The sequence below is a fragment of the Furipterus horrens genome, unplaced genomic scaffold (genome assembly GCF_987537825.1).
Source record: "Furipterus horrens unplaced genomic scaffold, mFurHor1.1.pri manual_scaffold_17, whole genome shotgun sequence".
Classification (NCBI taxonomy): domain Eukaryota; kingdom Metazoa; phylum Chordata; class Mammalia; order Chiroptera; family Furipteridae; genus Furipterus; species Furipterus horrens.
In genome coordinates this window covers 48,264,262-48,281,271 of record NW_028327187.1, presented here as the reverse complement: position 1 = coordinate 48,281,271, position 17,010 = coordinate 48,264,262, and the positions used below count along the sequence as shown (strand labels likewise).

Below are 17,010 nucleotides of genomic sequence, written 5' to 3'. Positions count from 1 at the left end.
TATGATTTTACTTACATGTGGAATCTAAAAAAAAAAAAAATGAACAGACAAAACCGACAGAAACTCATAGAAACAGAGAACATTTTGATGGTTTGTAGATGGGAGGGTGTTGGGTAATGGGTAAAAAAGGGAAAGGGTTTAAGAAGTACAAACTGGTAGCTACAAAATAGTCATGGGGGACTTCCAGCCAAAATGGAGGCATTGGTAGACATGCTTTGCCTCCTTCCACAACCATAAGAAGGATTACATCTACTTCAAAACAAAACAAAACAAAAAAAAAAAAAACTACCAGAACTACCAGAAAATCAAACTGCATGGAAATCCAACAAAGATATAAAGAAGTAATACTCATCCAGACAGGTAGAAGTTGTGTGACATTGGGAAGACCACAGATACTAAATTTCCTTATATTTTAGTTTCCCAATCTAAAAAATGAATAAATATCTTCTCCCAACCTAATGCATGGTGTTATTATGAGTCACAAAGGAGGAGACAGATTTGGAAATATTTTGCGAAATGCAGAGCATTTAATTCATGTAAGAAATCATTATTTTAAACCTCTCTTAGATGGAGAAGAAAGACATTGCATTGTCTAATATAGTAGTCCCTTGTCACATGTGGCTGTTGAACATTTGAAGTGTGGTTAGTTAGAACTGAGATGTGCTATGAGTGTAAAATACAACCCAATTTCAAAGAATGTAAAGTATTTTATTAATAATTTCTTACATCAATTAAATGTTGAAATTATCACATTTTAGACATACTGAGCAAAGTAAAATATATTATCAAAACTAATTTCCCCTGTTTCTTCTTTGACCTTTTTAACTGTGACTACTATAAAATGGAAAATTACATATAAGGCTTGCATTTGTGGCTCGTATCATATTTCTATTGGACAGAACTGGTCAAAACAGTCACATTCAGGAAAGTTAGAACAGCAAGATTCTTCCATTTTAAGCAACTCAAAGCAGTCTATTCAGTGCAGAAGAGAAAGACTCCCAAATACAATTCTCCGATAGAACTCCTCCACCACCACCCCCACTCCATCTGTGCTATTTTGTGTCCCTTCATCTCCCCTTTCAAAGACTGTGTATTTTAGCAGTGAAGCCATTCTGCCTTGGGAGTTTGGGAATAGAAAAAATTTAACTTTCAGGAATAGGTGTATAGGTTTGGGGGAAGGCGGTTGGGACCACTAGGTAGCTACGATAATGACTTACTGTTAAAGGATAGCAAACTAATTATCACATTACAATTTTCTAATCCTACCAGAGTAGATAATTAGCTTCTTTGGAAAGAAGGGAAGGGAAGGGAAGGGAAGGGAAGGGAAGGGAAGGGAAGGGAAGGGAAGATTCCATCCTAGTGAGGAGCTACTTCGTTCTTTTAATTCAATTCAATTGGGGCTAGTTGCATAAAGGGAAAAATTAACATATTAATGGCAGAAATTGAAATGAACACACTAAAAATGTCTTCCTTTAGTTCTGAAGCCAGGCTCACCTTTCCTTTTCAAACTGGCAAGTCCTGGGTTAATCAAAATGTGGCTACACTGCACAAGTTTCTTTAAACATCCCATAGAAGAAAGCCTCCTAGGGTCAGATTTTCTCTGCTGACCACAGTCCCTTGGCTTACTTTAAACACAGACATGGCTAACAGGACTTGGAATCTAAGAGTACATCATCTCTACCCAGTGAGAATGAACTCCTTATAGTAACATAATAGTAAATCCTTCCTAAACTCCAGTTTAGGACTTAGAAACAAACATTACATTTGGGACAAACTCAGTATTGGCAGAAGTAGGTATTTAACTCAAATGGAATAAAGTGGAAGGATTTTGATTTATTCATAGGCAGAACAAGAAAGAGACAACTTAAGGACTGAGGAATAAAGATTTAAAATTATGATGCAAATTACAGGCCAAATAGCATCAATTTACTAAACCTCAAGTCAAACTGAACCCAGATATTAACTGAACCATGAATTGAACCAAATATATATATATTTGAAAATCAATCAAACTTGTTCAAACCAGAAACAAACCTATGTATTTTCTAATGAACTAGAACATCAAAATATTCCTTTAACTGACTGTGAACTGAGCCAGTGTTTCATTTGGTTTCAGTCCCTGTTAAAGAGGAACATTTTTGGCTTTCCTACGTCTTCAAAGGAAGGTAGTTAAAATTCCCTGGAAGTAGCTTATCTTCTACAACATTTGAATAAAGAAATGTGAATCCATCCCAAATTCTCAGATCCAAGACAGACTAACACAGGATGGAAACAATGTGGTACTACCACACCTAGAAAAGAACAAAGCATTTCATCCCCACCTAATACCAATGTTCTTTGGTTAAGTGTATATTAACCTACATATGTCCCTTATTAACAACTCAGAAAATCTTGACACTTTATGAAATAATTATTTTTTTCTTAATGTCTGTAAGGGGAAATTTATGCTAATGCAAAGCTACATGTTGTCTGTAGCTCATCCTTCTGGTTCTCTGACTCTGATTCTGTGGAAGCTATTGTACAATTTTGTAAATTGCAAATAACAATGAAAAATGATTTTTATAGACATGCACATTTCTTGTGATCCAAAATGTAAACCAAGTCTTAAATAAGATAAAAAACTTGTCCCTAATCACAAAGTTGGGAAGTAGCTGGACATTCCTTGAGAGATGTCTCCCTCTCCTCTTCCATATCCTATCCTTCTCCCTGTTTCAGCTTAAAATGATCCTGAGTGAGGTAGGGGTGGAAAGGAGGAAATGGGTATGTCGAATCCCAACCTTACCTAAAATAATGTCTTGCCTGAGATTACTTTAACCTATGGAATGTTCACTGAATGAATTCTCTGAACTTGGCTCTAAACAAACTGCCATGGAATGGGCAAAGTTATCTTACTTTTTACTCTTTGGGGCTGAAATCATGTGGAGGCTGTAGACCATCATCTGAGATGAGCCCAAATATTCTGGAAATTGCCAAGGAAGCTGACTAGACCGGAGTTAGGCTTTGCTTGTGTTCATGAACTGTCTGAAATGAAAACTTAAATTTTTGCTACTGAGAACACCACTTTAGATTTTATATTGGTAGGGAAGGAATAGAGGTTGCTTGTAATTCTGAAATCTTCCAAGTAAAATCCCCTTTTCCCTCCTCAAATTTGTTACTCTCTTTATTTTGTATGTGTGACTATATCCTCATTTCTTCCTTTTAGCAAGGAAGTTCTGAAGGAGCAAGAGCATATCATGCCCACCTAAACTTGGGCTGGGATCTAGTATAACTCCTTTCAGTTTAACAAATACTCACTGAGTCCTTATGCATTCCTGTTCCATGTCTAATATGTTAGAATCAGTGACATGTATATTTTGTAGAAGGGAAATTCTGTAGGTAGTATGCTGAAGATCAACATTTTGACATGTATAAGTTATTTTTAATTATGGGTGGTTGTGTTCATGTTTGCTGGTAACCCAGTTGGATACAGTCTGCAAAGAGAATCCATTTACTTCAAGCTGCTCCTTCCTCAGCATTTATAACTCACGGGTTATGTGGTAGTTTAAAAAATAGGTCCATAAATTCTTTGATACTCTTTCTTGCAAGAGATGGAACATAATTACCCTCCTCTTGAATGTAGGCTAGACCTAGCTACTAGTTCTGATAAACAGACTACAATAGAAGAGACAGTATGTGGCTTTGAAGACTAGATCATAAAAGGCATAACATCTTCCTTGTTCATTGTCTTGAGTCACTCAGTCTGGGTGAAGATTTTGTAACAGCCATCTTGGAAGTGGATCTTACAGTCCGAGTTGGGCCTTCAGATGACTGCAACTCCTATTTACACCTTGACTGCAACTACAGGAGATATCCTGATCCAGATAGGACCACTCAGCTAAACCACACAAAAATTCCTGACATAAAAAAACTGTGAGGTAACAAATGTGTATTGTTCAACTCGCTCAGATTTGGGGCAATTTGCTTCATTGCAAGGGATAAGGGATATGGGTTAGAAATCTCAGAAATAGCCATTGAATTCCAAGACAAAGAGAGAATCCTCAAAGCAGCAAAAGAAAGAGAGCAAATAACTTACAAGGGAGCTCCAATAAGGCTATCGACCGATTTCTCAACAGAAACATTACAAGCCAGAAGGGAATGGTCAAAAATATTTCAAGCAATGAAAAACAAAGGCCTACAACCAAGAATACTCTACCCAGCAAGGCTCTCATTCAAAATAGAAGGTGAAATAAGGAGTTTCTCAGACAAAGGAAGACTAAAAGAATACATCTCCACCAAACCAGCATTGCAAGAGATGCTAAAGGGAATATTCTAAGAAAAAGGAAGAGAAAAAACAAAAAAAGAGTAGAAGAACAGAGATACAAAAGGGAAATGAATAAATACATGTCAATAATAACCTTAAATGTAAATGGATTAAATGCTCCAATTAAAAGACATAGGGTAACAGAATGGATAAGAAAATAGAACCCACATATTTGCTGTCTACAAGAAACACACCTCAAAACAAAAGATTTACATAGACTGAAAGTAAAGGGATATAAAAAAATATTCCAAGCAAATGGACCTGAAAAAAAAGCTGGGGTAACGGTCCTCATATCAGACAAAACGGATTTCAAAGCAAGGGCAATAAAAAGAGACAAAGAAGGACATTTCATAATACTTAAAGGAACGATTCATCAAGAAGATATAACACTGATAAACATATATGCACCCAATATAGGAGCACCCAAATACATAAAGAAAATACTAGAAGACCACAAGAAGGATATTAACAACAACACACTCACAGTAGGGGACTTCAACACTCCATTATCAACAATAGACAGATCATCCAAGCAAAGAAACACCAAGGATATACAGGCATTGAACAACACACTAAACCACATGGACTTAACTGATATATATAGAACTTTTGACCCCCAAAAAGCAAAATATACATTCTTTTCAAAGGCACATGGGACATTTTCAAAGATAGACCACATAATAGGACACAAAACAAGCCTCAACAAATTCAAGAAAATTGAAATCATATCAAGCATCTTTTCAGACCACAATGCCTTGAAACTAAAAATCAACCTCAGGGAAAAAAAATCAAAGACACACAAACTCATGGAGAATGAATAACACGCTCTTAAATAACGAATGGGTTACCAATGACATCAAAGAGGAAATCAAGAAATTTCTGGAAACTAATGACAATGAACGCACAACAGCCCAAATCCTATGGGACACAGCAAAAGCAGTCCTAAGAGAGAAGTTCATAGCAATACAGGCATATCTGAAAAGACTAGAAGAATCTCAAATAAAAAACCTAACCATAAAGCTACAAGAACTAGAACAGCAACAACAAACAAAGCCTAGGGCAAAAACAATAAAAGAAATCATCAAGATCAAAGCAGAATTAAACGACATAGAAACTAAACGAACAATCCAAAAAATCAACAAAACTAGGAGCTGGTTCTTTGTAAAAATAAACAAAATTGACAAGCCTCTAGCCAGGCTCATTAAGAAAAAAAGAGAGAAGACCCAAATAAACAAAATCAGAAATGAAAGAGGAGAAATCACGACTGATACCTCAGAAATACAAACAATTATAAGAAATTACTACAAACAACTCTATGGCAAGAAATTTGACAACCTAGTAGAAATGGACAGATTTCTAGAAACATATAACCTTCCAAAACTGAATCAAGAAGAAGTGGAAAGTCTCAACAGACCAATAACAAAGAAGGAAACTGAAACAGTAATCCAAAATCTCCCTGCACACAAAAGCCCTGGACCGGATGGCTTCACAGGCGAATTTTACAAAACATTTAGGGAAGAACTAACTCCTACCCTCCTCAAACTATTCCAAAAAATCCAAGAAGAGGGAAAAATCCCAAACTCTTTCTATGAAGCCAGTATTACCCTAATCCCAAAACCAGGTCAAGACACAGCAAAGAAAGAAAACTACAGGCCAATATCACTGATGAACATAGATGCTAAAATCCTAAAGAAAATTTTGGCAAACAGGATCCAACAATATATCAAAAAGATCATACATCACGATCAAGTGGGATTCATCCGAGAGATGCAAGGATGGTTTAATATTTGCAAATCAATAAATATAATATATCACCTAAACAAAATGAAAGACAAAAATCACATGATCATATCTATAGATGCAGAAAAAGCATTTGATAAAGTACAACACCCATTTATGTTGAAAACACTCAGCAAAATGGGAATAGAGGGAGCATACCTTAACATCATTAAGGCTATATATGAGAAGCCTGAAGCCAACATCATACTCAATGGACAAAAACTGAAAGCATTCCCCCTGAAAGCAGGAACTAGACAAGGCTGTCCACTCTCCCCACTTCTATTCAACATGGTGTTGGAAGTCCTAGCCACAGCAATCAGACAAGACAAAGAAATAAAAGGCATCCAAATTGGGAAAGAAGAAGTAAAATTATCACTATTTGCAGACGACATGATAGTATACCTAGAAAACCCTATAAAATCCACTAAAAGACTACTCGATATAATAAGTGAATTTGGCAAAATAGGGTACAAAATAAATATACAGAAATCTAAGGCATTTCTGTACACCAACAATAAAATCTCAGAGACAGAAGCAAAAAAGAAAATAACATTTACTATAGCAACAAGAAAAATAAAGTACCTAGGAATAAACTTAACCAAAGAGAGAAAAGACCTGTACATTGAAAATTATGCAACATTGAAGAAAGAAATTAAGGAAGATACAAATAATGGAGGAAAATACCATGTTCTTGGATGGGAAGAATCAACATCATCAAAATGGCCATACTACCCAAAGCAATTTACAAATTCAATGCAATCCCTATTAAAATACCAATGACATATTTCACTGACCTAGAACAAATCCTCCAAAAATTCATATGGAACCAAAAAATACCCCGAATAGCAAAAGCAATCTTGAAACAGAAGAACACAGCAGGGGGAATCACGATACCAGACATCAAACAATACTACAAAGCCACTGTGATCAAAACAGTCTGGTACTCGCATAAGAACAGACATACAAATCAGTGGAACAGAATTGAAAGCCCAGAAATAAACCCAGGCCTCTATGGTCAACTAATCTTTGATAAAGGAGGAAGGAACATAAAATGGAGTGAGAAGAGCCTCTTTAACAAATGGTGCTGGGAGAACTGGACAGGGACGTGCAAACAAATGAAAGTAGACCACCAACTTACACCACACACGAGAATAAACTCAAGATGGAATAAAGACTTAAATGTAAGCCGTGATACCGTAAAAGTCCTAGAGGAAAACATAGGCAGGAAAATTTCAGATATCACACGTAACAATATCTTCATGGATACATCTCCCAAGGCAAGAGAAATAAAGGAAAAAATAAACAAATGGGACTACATCAAACTAAAAAGTTTCTGCTCATCAAAAGAAAACATCAGCAAGATGAAAAGGAAACCAACCATATGGGAAAACATATTTGCCAATGATATCACAGACAGGGGACTGATCTCCAAAATATATAAAGAGCTTATACGACTCAATATCAATAAAACAAACCACCCAATTAAAAAATGGGCCAAGGACCTGAACAAACACTTCTCCGAAGAGGACATACAGAAGGTCCATAGGCACATGAAAAAATGTTCAACATCATTGGCCATCAGAGAGATGCAAGTAAAAACCACAATGAGATACCACCTTACGCCTTCAGAATGGCCATCATCAACAAATCAACAAATAACAAATGCTGGCGAGGATGTGGAGAAACGGGAACCCTACTGCACTGTTGGTGGGAATGCAGACTGGTGCAGCCACTATGGAAAACAGTATGGAATTACGTCAAAAAACTAAAAATGGAACAGCCATTTGAACCAATGATTCCACTGCTAGGATTATACCCGAAAAATCCTAAAACCCTAATTCAAAAAAACTTATGCACCCCTATGTTCATAGCAGCCCTGTTTACAATAGCTAAGTGCTGGAAACAGCCTAAGTGCCCATCTGTAGATGAGTGGATCAAAAAACGGTGGTACATCTACACAATGGAATACTATGTAGCAGAAAGAAAGAAGGAACTCCTGCCATTTGCAACAACATGGATGGAACTAGAGAGAATTATGCTTAGTGAAATAAGCCAGGCAAAGAAAGCAAAATACCATATGATATCACCCAATACAGGAAACTAAAGAGCAACACAAACAAACAAACTAAATAGGCAATGACTAGAATAGTTGTCAGTAGGGGGGAGGGGGGAGGGAGAGAAGGGGGTAAGTAAGGGAAGGGTCAGGTCAAGGAACATATATGAATGACTCATGGACATGGACAACGGGGAGGGATATAATTGTGGGAGAAGGGATGGGCTGGGAAGGGGGAGCAATGGGGGAAAAATGGGACAACTGTAATTGAATAACCAAAAAATAAAAATTAAAAAAAAAAAAAGAAATAGCCATTGATATTTCTGAAAAAAATGATAATCCAAGTGATTATCACTGGACTTTATAATCTTGACCAAGTTTTTAAAATAAAATTTTTGCAAGACCCTGATTACAACCTGTACAACTCATTTTCAATCCAAATGTTAAAATCTTGGTCTTTATAAGTCCTGGCTGCTGTGGTTCAGTGGATTGAGTGTTGGCCTGCGAACCAAGTGTCAATGGTTCGATTCCCAGTCAGGGCACATGACTATGTTGCATGCCAGATCCCCAGTTGCGGGTGCAAGTGAGAGGCAACCACACAGTGATGTTTCTCTCCCTCTCTGTCTCCTCTCCCCTCTCTCTAAAAATAAGCAAACAAACAAACAAGTAAAATTTTTTTTAAAAAATCTAGGTCTTTATAATTTGAGCAGCATGAATTTGTTTAGATGGATTCATGTGCTAATCTGTACACTTAACCAAAATATCCCCAAACACATGCATTTTTATTCCTTCAGCAAACATTATCTAAATGCTTATTGGATCTCTAGCACCGCACTTGGTGAAATAGGTGCTTTTATGCATCTTTTTATTTATAAGCTTTACCTGAGAATCTACTAGGACCCAGGCACTGTGCTGGGCACTGAGGATACAAAAAGGAATATGACAATATGACACCCAGCTCTTGAGGAGCCCAGTATTTAGTTGGGGAGGTAGGCAGGTAAATACATACTTTATGAATCTTATGATATTGCAGAGAACATAACAACTATCTTATTGAGGTATTGAGAGATAAGTAAGAGTTTTCAAGCAAAGAAGAATGGTTGATTAGAGAGATAGCATTCTGTGTGCAGGGGAACAGCGCGTGCAAACACATGGAAGTATGAAAACACTGAACTGCCTATTCACAGTTTAATTCTTTCTCCCTGAAATAAAGAAATGACTGGTGACATGTATGCTCCTTGCATTGTGAGGCCAGGAGGACAGAATGTTTTTCTAGATCATGGGCATTTCAAAGCCAATAAGCGACTCAAGCTTTCTCAAATTGAAGGAGAGAGATAGGGTGCTTGTGCTCTCTGCCCCATGGCTCTCAAGCTAGAATTCTCATGGTGAATCCTGAGCCTTGGGAGGATAATTGTGTAAGTTCTTCTGCACCATATAATTTCCTTACCATAAAGAATTCAAATTGTCTGCATATGAGTCTACTAAGTTTCTAAACTTGGAATATGGCCATTTGCCTTTTAGATCAGTCTCACTCAAACTGTGGGCACAAAACTTTATACCAGAACATAAATCAACATTTTTTGCCTCCATCAATAAAATCATGCTATGAAAAAAGAGTTAGCTGAAGTAAACTGTTTGCTCAGTGGAATGATTTATATTTGGCACAAGCTCCTAATATCATCATAGAGCAATAAATTATTTATGGGTTGGAAGCGATTCATAGATCACATATTTTAGAACACTTACTATACACTAGATAAAATCCTATGCGATGAATCTCTTTTTTTTCTTTCAGAACCTGTCCTTTTCTAATTTTGAGAATGATGCGATTTATCTTGTTTCTCTTTTTTTGAATTCTCTAAAGTTCAAAGTCAAATTTGAAGCTCAAATGCATCAATTATGTTGACTCTTATAGGTAGCATTTTTAACTTCTTGTTTTTGTTTCTGATTTTTTATTTCAAATTAATGTTTGAAGATTATTTCATTACTGTTCTTTTGCTGGATGATGCCGAAAATGATGACAATGAAGAGAACCACAACAGTAAGCATTACAGCAAGCATGACAAAAATAGGCTAGACTTCTGTTTTGCATCCAGTTGGGTAGAATCAGGATTGTGGGTGTGTTTCCATGATTCCAAACAAGTTTTAATGTTTAGTGTCTGAATTCATAGAATTGGTATCATGGAGACACCATGGTGCTCATGGGGATTCATTCATCTGCATGCAGAGGGTACTGCCTTCTGTGAATGAAATCATCATACACAGTTAGGAGAACACTCACCATCTTGGTCGTTACCTGAGTCAGCTGGTGACTTACTCCGGCGCATGGGGCCAGGGCTCTTGGCTGAACTCTTCTGAGGTGTTGGGGATGCCTTGGGGCCAGCTGTGGCTGAAGGGTTTCCTTTCATGACGCGGCATTCTGGTGGGAAAAGACACAAACAGCTTAGTGGAGCTAAGGGAGAACTGAGACTGAGCATATTACCAATCTCTGGAAATTGGAATAACCGCCACAGGTCAAAGCACCCGATGGCTCTGTGAGTTAATTAAAATCTTTGGAGAAAAGATTGACAGCTTAGAGGTAGCAGTTACACAGATTAAATGTTCACTAGTAATTTAAAGGAGGGAAAGGGAACTACCATTTATTGTTTATTACATCTCTTGCATTGTACTAGGCATATTTGGGATGTCGCGTTATTTTATAAATAAGCACTACTACCACCACCACCATCTTGCATTTATAGAGTTCTTTTAGCTTAAATGCATATATGTTATCATAATGATACAGAGAGATCTGGTTAAGATCACTGGGGAGAAGTAGGAGATCTGTAGGAGGAGTTTGCTGAGGCAATGGAAAGCAGTCTAAGATGAGACTGGCTGAGAAACTGAATGCCTCCAGAGCCAACAGAAATAAAAGGGGGGCTGGTTCTTTGGCTCACAAGCTTATCTGAGCTTTTCTGGCTCCTGAGCTGGCACTCTCTCTCAGGCTCTGTCTCTGGCTTGGGCTCTCTGGCTCCTGGGCAGGTTCTTTCTGGCTCTCAGACTCTTCTTCCTTGAGTATGCCTGGACGATCGTGATGCAGCTGCCTGCACTTCCCAACAGACAGTATCATGTATGGGAAGGAACTCTGAGTACAACCTAGGATCGGGCTGGCCTGCCAGAGGGTGGCAGGTTTAATGTTTATGTGTTCTAGAGGGAACAGGCTCTGAAGCAGAAGCCTGCCATTCTTCCAAAATTGTGTAGCTTTTGCGTATTATGCTGTTTTATTGTAAAGTAACCCTGCAGAAATTAGCAGGGAAAAGATAGAAAAATGCGGGTGTTAGAGTTTATCCTTAATTGATAGGCTTAAGTGATTAAAGCTATGACTTGATAGGCTTAAATGACTGCTTTGGAATAAAGACTCCTTTATCACCAAATTTTTGCCTCTGGAATTTTGCCAAGAGGGTGGCAGTCAGCAACAGGACCCCAATTGCTGTTCAGTAACAATAATCCCCTATGCTGATTTAATGAATAAATGGGCAAGCAGAGACTGCCACTTGTAACTTATAGAAGCCTCACTGATGTGTAGGAGAGTCTGCCAAATGCTCCTGCTACTTGCCCCAACCACACTTTTGGAGCACCCTTTCATTCAGGTCACTCAGCACCCCTGCTATGGTAATTTGGAACACAGATTGTGCTAATGTATTAGAAGGAGTATTAAACTTATTTTACTGATAAGAACACAAAGAACTTAAGCCTCCTGTTTAGGGCCACAAAGCAAAAAAAAAAAAAAAAAGCAAGGACTAGCTGCCCAGTCTTCCGAGTTCAAGTCTAGTGCTATTTACACTCTATTTTATAGTTTTTCCAACTTTGTGCTGCTCAAAGTAGAACCAAACAGCTTGGTAGAGGTTTGTTTTTTCTTTGGATACCTCATTGTTACCTTCTACTTAAAGATACACTAAAAAATCATTTACTCAGCAAGATTAGGAGATCTTTTGTGGTAAATTGAGAGTTTTAGGAAACTAACTTGAGCAGAAAGTTCATTTTTGTTTATTTTACTTCTTGTTCTGGCTGATGAGCTTTAGTTATCACTGTCCAGAGCTACAGATATACAAGGTATAGAAAACTGAACATAGCCTGGAATTTATTTAGCTATTCTATGATTGTTTGCCTCTTCTCAAATGAAATATGGCAGAAATGCCAGCTTTCTCAGGGTCTTTGTCATTTCAGTTGTTTGTAAAGTCTATATTAGATTTTAAATAAAATAAACTGTTTGTTTTTTCACACTTTACTCATAAGTGGGAAATATCTTTTGAATGTGTCTTTCCAGCATGATCATATCCTAAACCTGATGCTGTGTGACCCAATTCACCATTAACTTACACCTGGATCTTGGACTAAGCGAAGGGAGATAGGTAGATGTTTCTTTACTTCCTTCCTGAGGTTAACAACCCTCTGGATTCTTGAGTCAAAAAGCAAGGAGAATGAGGCAGAAAACCATAAGATGAGAAAAAGAGAAAAGTTTTATACTAAGAAAACACTAGAAAATATTTTTAAAATAGAATCATCAACATAGGCCAAATAGCTAGAGGATATTGACTGGGAAAGATGCATATATGCACTATCCAAGTTGACTTCAAATGTTCCTTCCCATAGTTTGATTGTACCTTTGACCCCATGTGACCCAATATGTGGTTTAAGAAATATGGCCACTGTTGGGATAGAGTGAGTTTTATTGAGTTTGAAGGGTGAGCGTCTGGGACATACAATCAACCTTTCAATTAATGACTTACATATCCAAATATACAAGAAAAAGACTAACAATATTTGCCCTTGAGCAACCATGAATGGATGTGCTCCAGGCCATATGAACCCATGTAAATCCTAAGGAATATAAGGAGGGAGAACAATGGAGCAATAAAATCCAGTGACTGTGCTTACCATTTTCATCCAGAGAAAAGTCATCCTGAGCATAGCGAAATTTTTCAGGACCACAGGCAATAAATACATCATCATCACCAAAGAAATCGTGGAGACAAGTTACCTGTGGAGAGAGTAGTCACTGAATTGGTATCTGATGGTCTTGTGACAATGAACTCCACACCATGTTGGCAGAGAGGAAAAAAATCACATCTGAGCCATTATCTCTAGCCCCCAAAAATCTCTCAGAATACTAAGTTCATAGTCTGTACCACAGCTGCCACTGGGTAAAGATACACTGAGTGACATTGTCTTTCCATGTTTCATGTGTTGTAGTCTTGTATCAAGAGTAACTTTGGAACCATGTCCAAAAGGAATGTCTCCCTCTGAACAGAAGTCAACAAGCAGATGGCCCTACAAATCTTCCCTTTCCTTAGAGACTCAGAGACAAAGAACTCCTAGCCCAACTCTGAGGCCAGAAGTCTAGGCCAAAGCATATGAGAAAGACCTTCTTCAACATGTGGTGGATAGACTTGTGACTAAAAAAAAGGTGAAAGTTCTTCTTTCATCTTTGTTAGCTTTAAAAGAAGGACACTAATCCTTAACTACTTTGGACCATGCCCCCAAATTGAATTTTTGCTAAAACTGGACCCAGAACCTGATCAAGGCCCAAAATGCCATTACTCCCTGAAGAACAAGGAGGGGGAAACTTTTCTGATCATTTAAAACCCAATCAAGAGTAATGGTTCCCCATAGGCCTGAGGGTATTCCAGTAAAGTCATGGTATCAGGATACTTCCCAACCTCTAGTGTCCTATGCATTGCTGCTTGTACAGAATAGAGAAAGTCTTCCCAACTCCCGTTCTGCACAGAGAAACAAGGGTCCCTGCGACGACAGTATGCTGCTTTAATCTGATAATTAATTCAGCACACTAGAGAAACCCAGGAGAAACCAGAGTCAAAATATTCTTATCCCAAATGTCAGCTTGAAAGTGTCCAAAGCTTCTAATTGTTCTAATCTACCCAAACAAGCTGCCAGTAATGACTTTCCGAAGGCACAGTGCTCACAAACTAACGGCTTTTTGGGTGCACAGAGTAATATGTTACACTTGAAAAATGTTTATATTGATAACATTATCTCTCACCCCTGGTCTATTCAATTCCTGTTCCTTTAGCCAATATGATTGCAAGGCTCACACAAAGCAAGAGATGTGTAAAGATTATCTCAATTTTCTCAGCCTCCCAATCATACAAGATATGCCGAGAGAAGGGAAGGAGACTTGGAGAACTGCCAGGATCTCTTCTGTTAAACTTCTTTCAAGCCCTGGGTTTGGACCTCATCAAATAAACCGACATCCTTCTTCAGCTCACCTGTCCTTCACTCATTCATTCATTCCATGATCATGTAATAACAATCAGAGTTACCCTAATTGAATGCTTACTCTGTGACAGGCTCTCTGCTAAGTACTTTCAACTCCGCCATCTCATTTTACTCTCACAACAAATCCTAGAAGTCAGTATTATTATCTTCACTATTTTACAGATAATAAAACTAAGGCCCAGAGACAATAAGTAAATTATTCAGGTGGAAAGTGATGAAGCATAACAAATGCAGATCTATCAGACTCCAAAGACTGTGCTTTCGGCCACTCAGTAATACAAGCACTTGTGTATGGTTCAGGCACTGGGGAAATAAAGATGAATAAGACTTAGGTCATGAATTCATGGATTTCACAATGTGATGGATTGAGACACATCGAAACAGAGGATTTCAATGTGTTAGGATGTCAGGATAAGTAGATGCCATGGGAGCTATTTAGTACCACATCTAAATGAAACTGTCACTGGCTGGCACTCTCAGTTCAATAAGCATCCTGCATATTGTCCTGGAAGAGATCCAATGACAGAGACTACATGGTTTTGAACCCTGCTGCAGACTCCCACTGACATCTTGGACCTTGGTTCAATAAAATCTGGAGCCCCTAACTTGGATACATTGTGCATCTCTGAATTGTTTACTTCCCGCCACCTCCTTGATCCTGATACTGATTGGCTGCCTTTAGTTTTGATCATGAGTGAGGGAAACCTTACCCTTGGGTGTCTCTCCACTAGTAGTCTCTAGAATTTAACACTTTGTTTTAAAATCTGCCTGTATTTTCATGAGTACTCACCTAGTCCTTCCCATTAGAGCACAGACTTCCTTAATGTAAAGGCCAAATTTATCCCTCCCACTTTTATCTATTCATGGTTCCTGGTAGAGTGCTTATCACATAGTGAGCATGTAGCCAGAACTGTTTTGCCTCAACAAAATGTAAAAAAAAAAAAAAAAAGAGGTTTTGTAAGGATATACATAGGCATAAAAGTAGAAACAAGAAAGAAGAAATCAATTATGGCAGACAATAGAAATCAGCATCCAAAGGTTTTGAAAGATAACAAATATACAATTTTAGGAATAAGGAAAAATGACTGTGATGTCAGAAGTTGTTGTCTGCATAACTATGCCGACTAGTTTGAAAACTTAGATGAAATCAATTATTTTAAAAACCTAAATAATGAAATCAGCTCAAAAAGAAATAGAAAACCTCAAAAAACTAACTACTATTCATAAAAGAAATTTAGTAAATACTTCAAATGGCAATGCTTCACAGAAAGGCACTAGAGCATTCATTTTTGAGGCATTTGTGGAAATTGCTTCCCAAGAAGAAAACCCAAAATTTCAAAAGCAGCCATTGCAGGGACTTGCCATGATATCCTATTGGGGGGAAACAGCCTTCACATATTGCTCTGGAGGCTGCTGTTACAATGACCTAGCTTCCTCCAACCCCAAGCCTCTCTGCCCCAAGCCAGGTTTTGGGGAATCCTTTGGATAACCCCTTCTTTGAAGAGCTTCTAAGAAAACCAAAGTCCCCTATGCTTCTCAAAAACTCACAATAGTGGGGCTGGCTTCAAACATTCATTTTTCAATCCAGCTGTTCAGCATCAGGTTTCTTCTGTGATCCCACCCCACATTTTACTGGCTCCCAAACAGACAAATTCACATTGTCCATGTAGATACCCAGCTCTCTCAAATGACTTGGATACTGAAACACAACAGCGCTGCTCCACTTTGTTACACAGCTGGGAAAATAGAAAGTGCTCCATCTTGAATATGAGGAACTCAAAATACAGAGTCAAAGTGTCCCAAGGATACACAGGTAGCTCATGCGGAGTTGAGACTAGCACTCAAGTGTCCTGATTCAATTCAGGACAAAACAATTAAATTTTCTGAAAGAATATGCCTTCCGAAATCCCTGATTTGAAAGGCTTGTTTATAGCCTAGACAGGAGAGTCCCCATCTGTCCTAATTAATGCCTGATACACATTAAACCATTTTACTGGGTTGAAAAAAAAGAAAACATCTTTACAGATCATATTTTTCATCTATGAACAAGAAAACTCATATTCATTACTCTAACTGGAAACTAAGCATGCAGTAGAGAAGGAGGACAGGGAGAAAGAGAATGAGAAGAAAGTAAAAGAAAGAGGAATAAAGAAGGAAGAAGGAGGATAAGAATGAAGTGTGAGAAATAATTCCCAAATGGAATTCACACTTACACACATGTTTTTTAAAATTCCATGAAAGTAATGCAACACAAAATCCACCTTAGTTTATATTGCAAATGTATACTTTCTGAATTAGTTTTTTCAGGTAAAATGCCTGTCATGAAGTGGGAACACAAGTAGTAAAAAGAATAATCATTATGATACTACAGACAGCACCCTCAAAGATGAAGGGTCTTGCTGACATCAGCTTTTGTGTGACTCACTTGAGTATTCAAGTCAGAGACAAGAACACAAAAGCATTCCACCTGTCTTTGTAATTAATCAACTGCCAGCACAAGATCAGTAAAATCACCTCACATTAACATTGAACCATTAAATCAATATTCTTCCTTTAAAAAATACCAGCAGCTATTGAGGGGAGGGAAGTTTGTGTATTAATA

The 17,010-nt window shown here is 37.8% G+C and overlaps 1 protein-coding gene across 1 annotated transcript in view; it reads right to left on the bottom strand.

Moving 5' to 3' along the window:
- Positions 1-17,010, bottom strand: part of DCX (doublecortin) — a 190,622-nt gene that overhangs the window by 39,430 nt on the left and 134,182 nt on the right. The window contains exons 3-4 of the mRNA XM_090264052.1: positions 13,050-13,152; positions 10,414-10,551 (exon numbers count right to left, since the gene is read on the bottom strand). Coding sequence (XP_090120178.1) covers positions 10,414-10,551; positions 13,050-13,152 — 241 coding nt within the window. The remainder of the gene's footprint in view (positions 1-10,413; positions 10,552-13,049; positions 13,153-17,010) is intronic.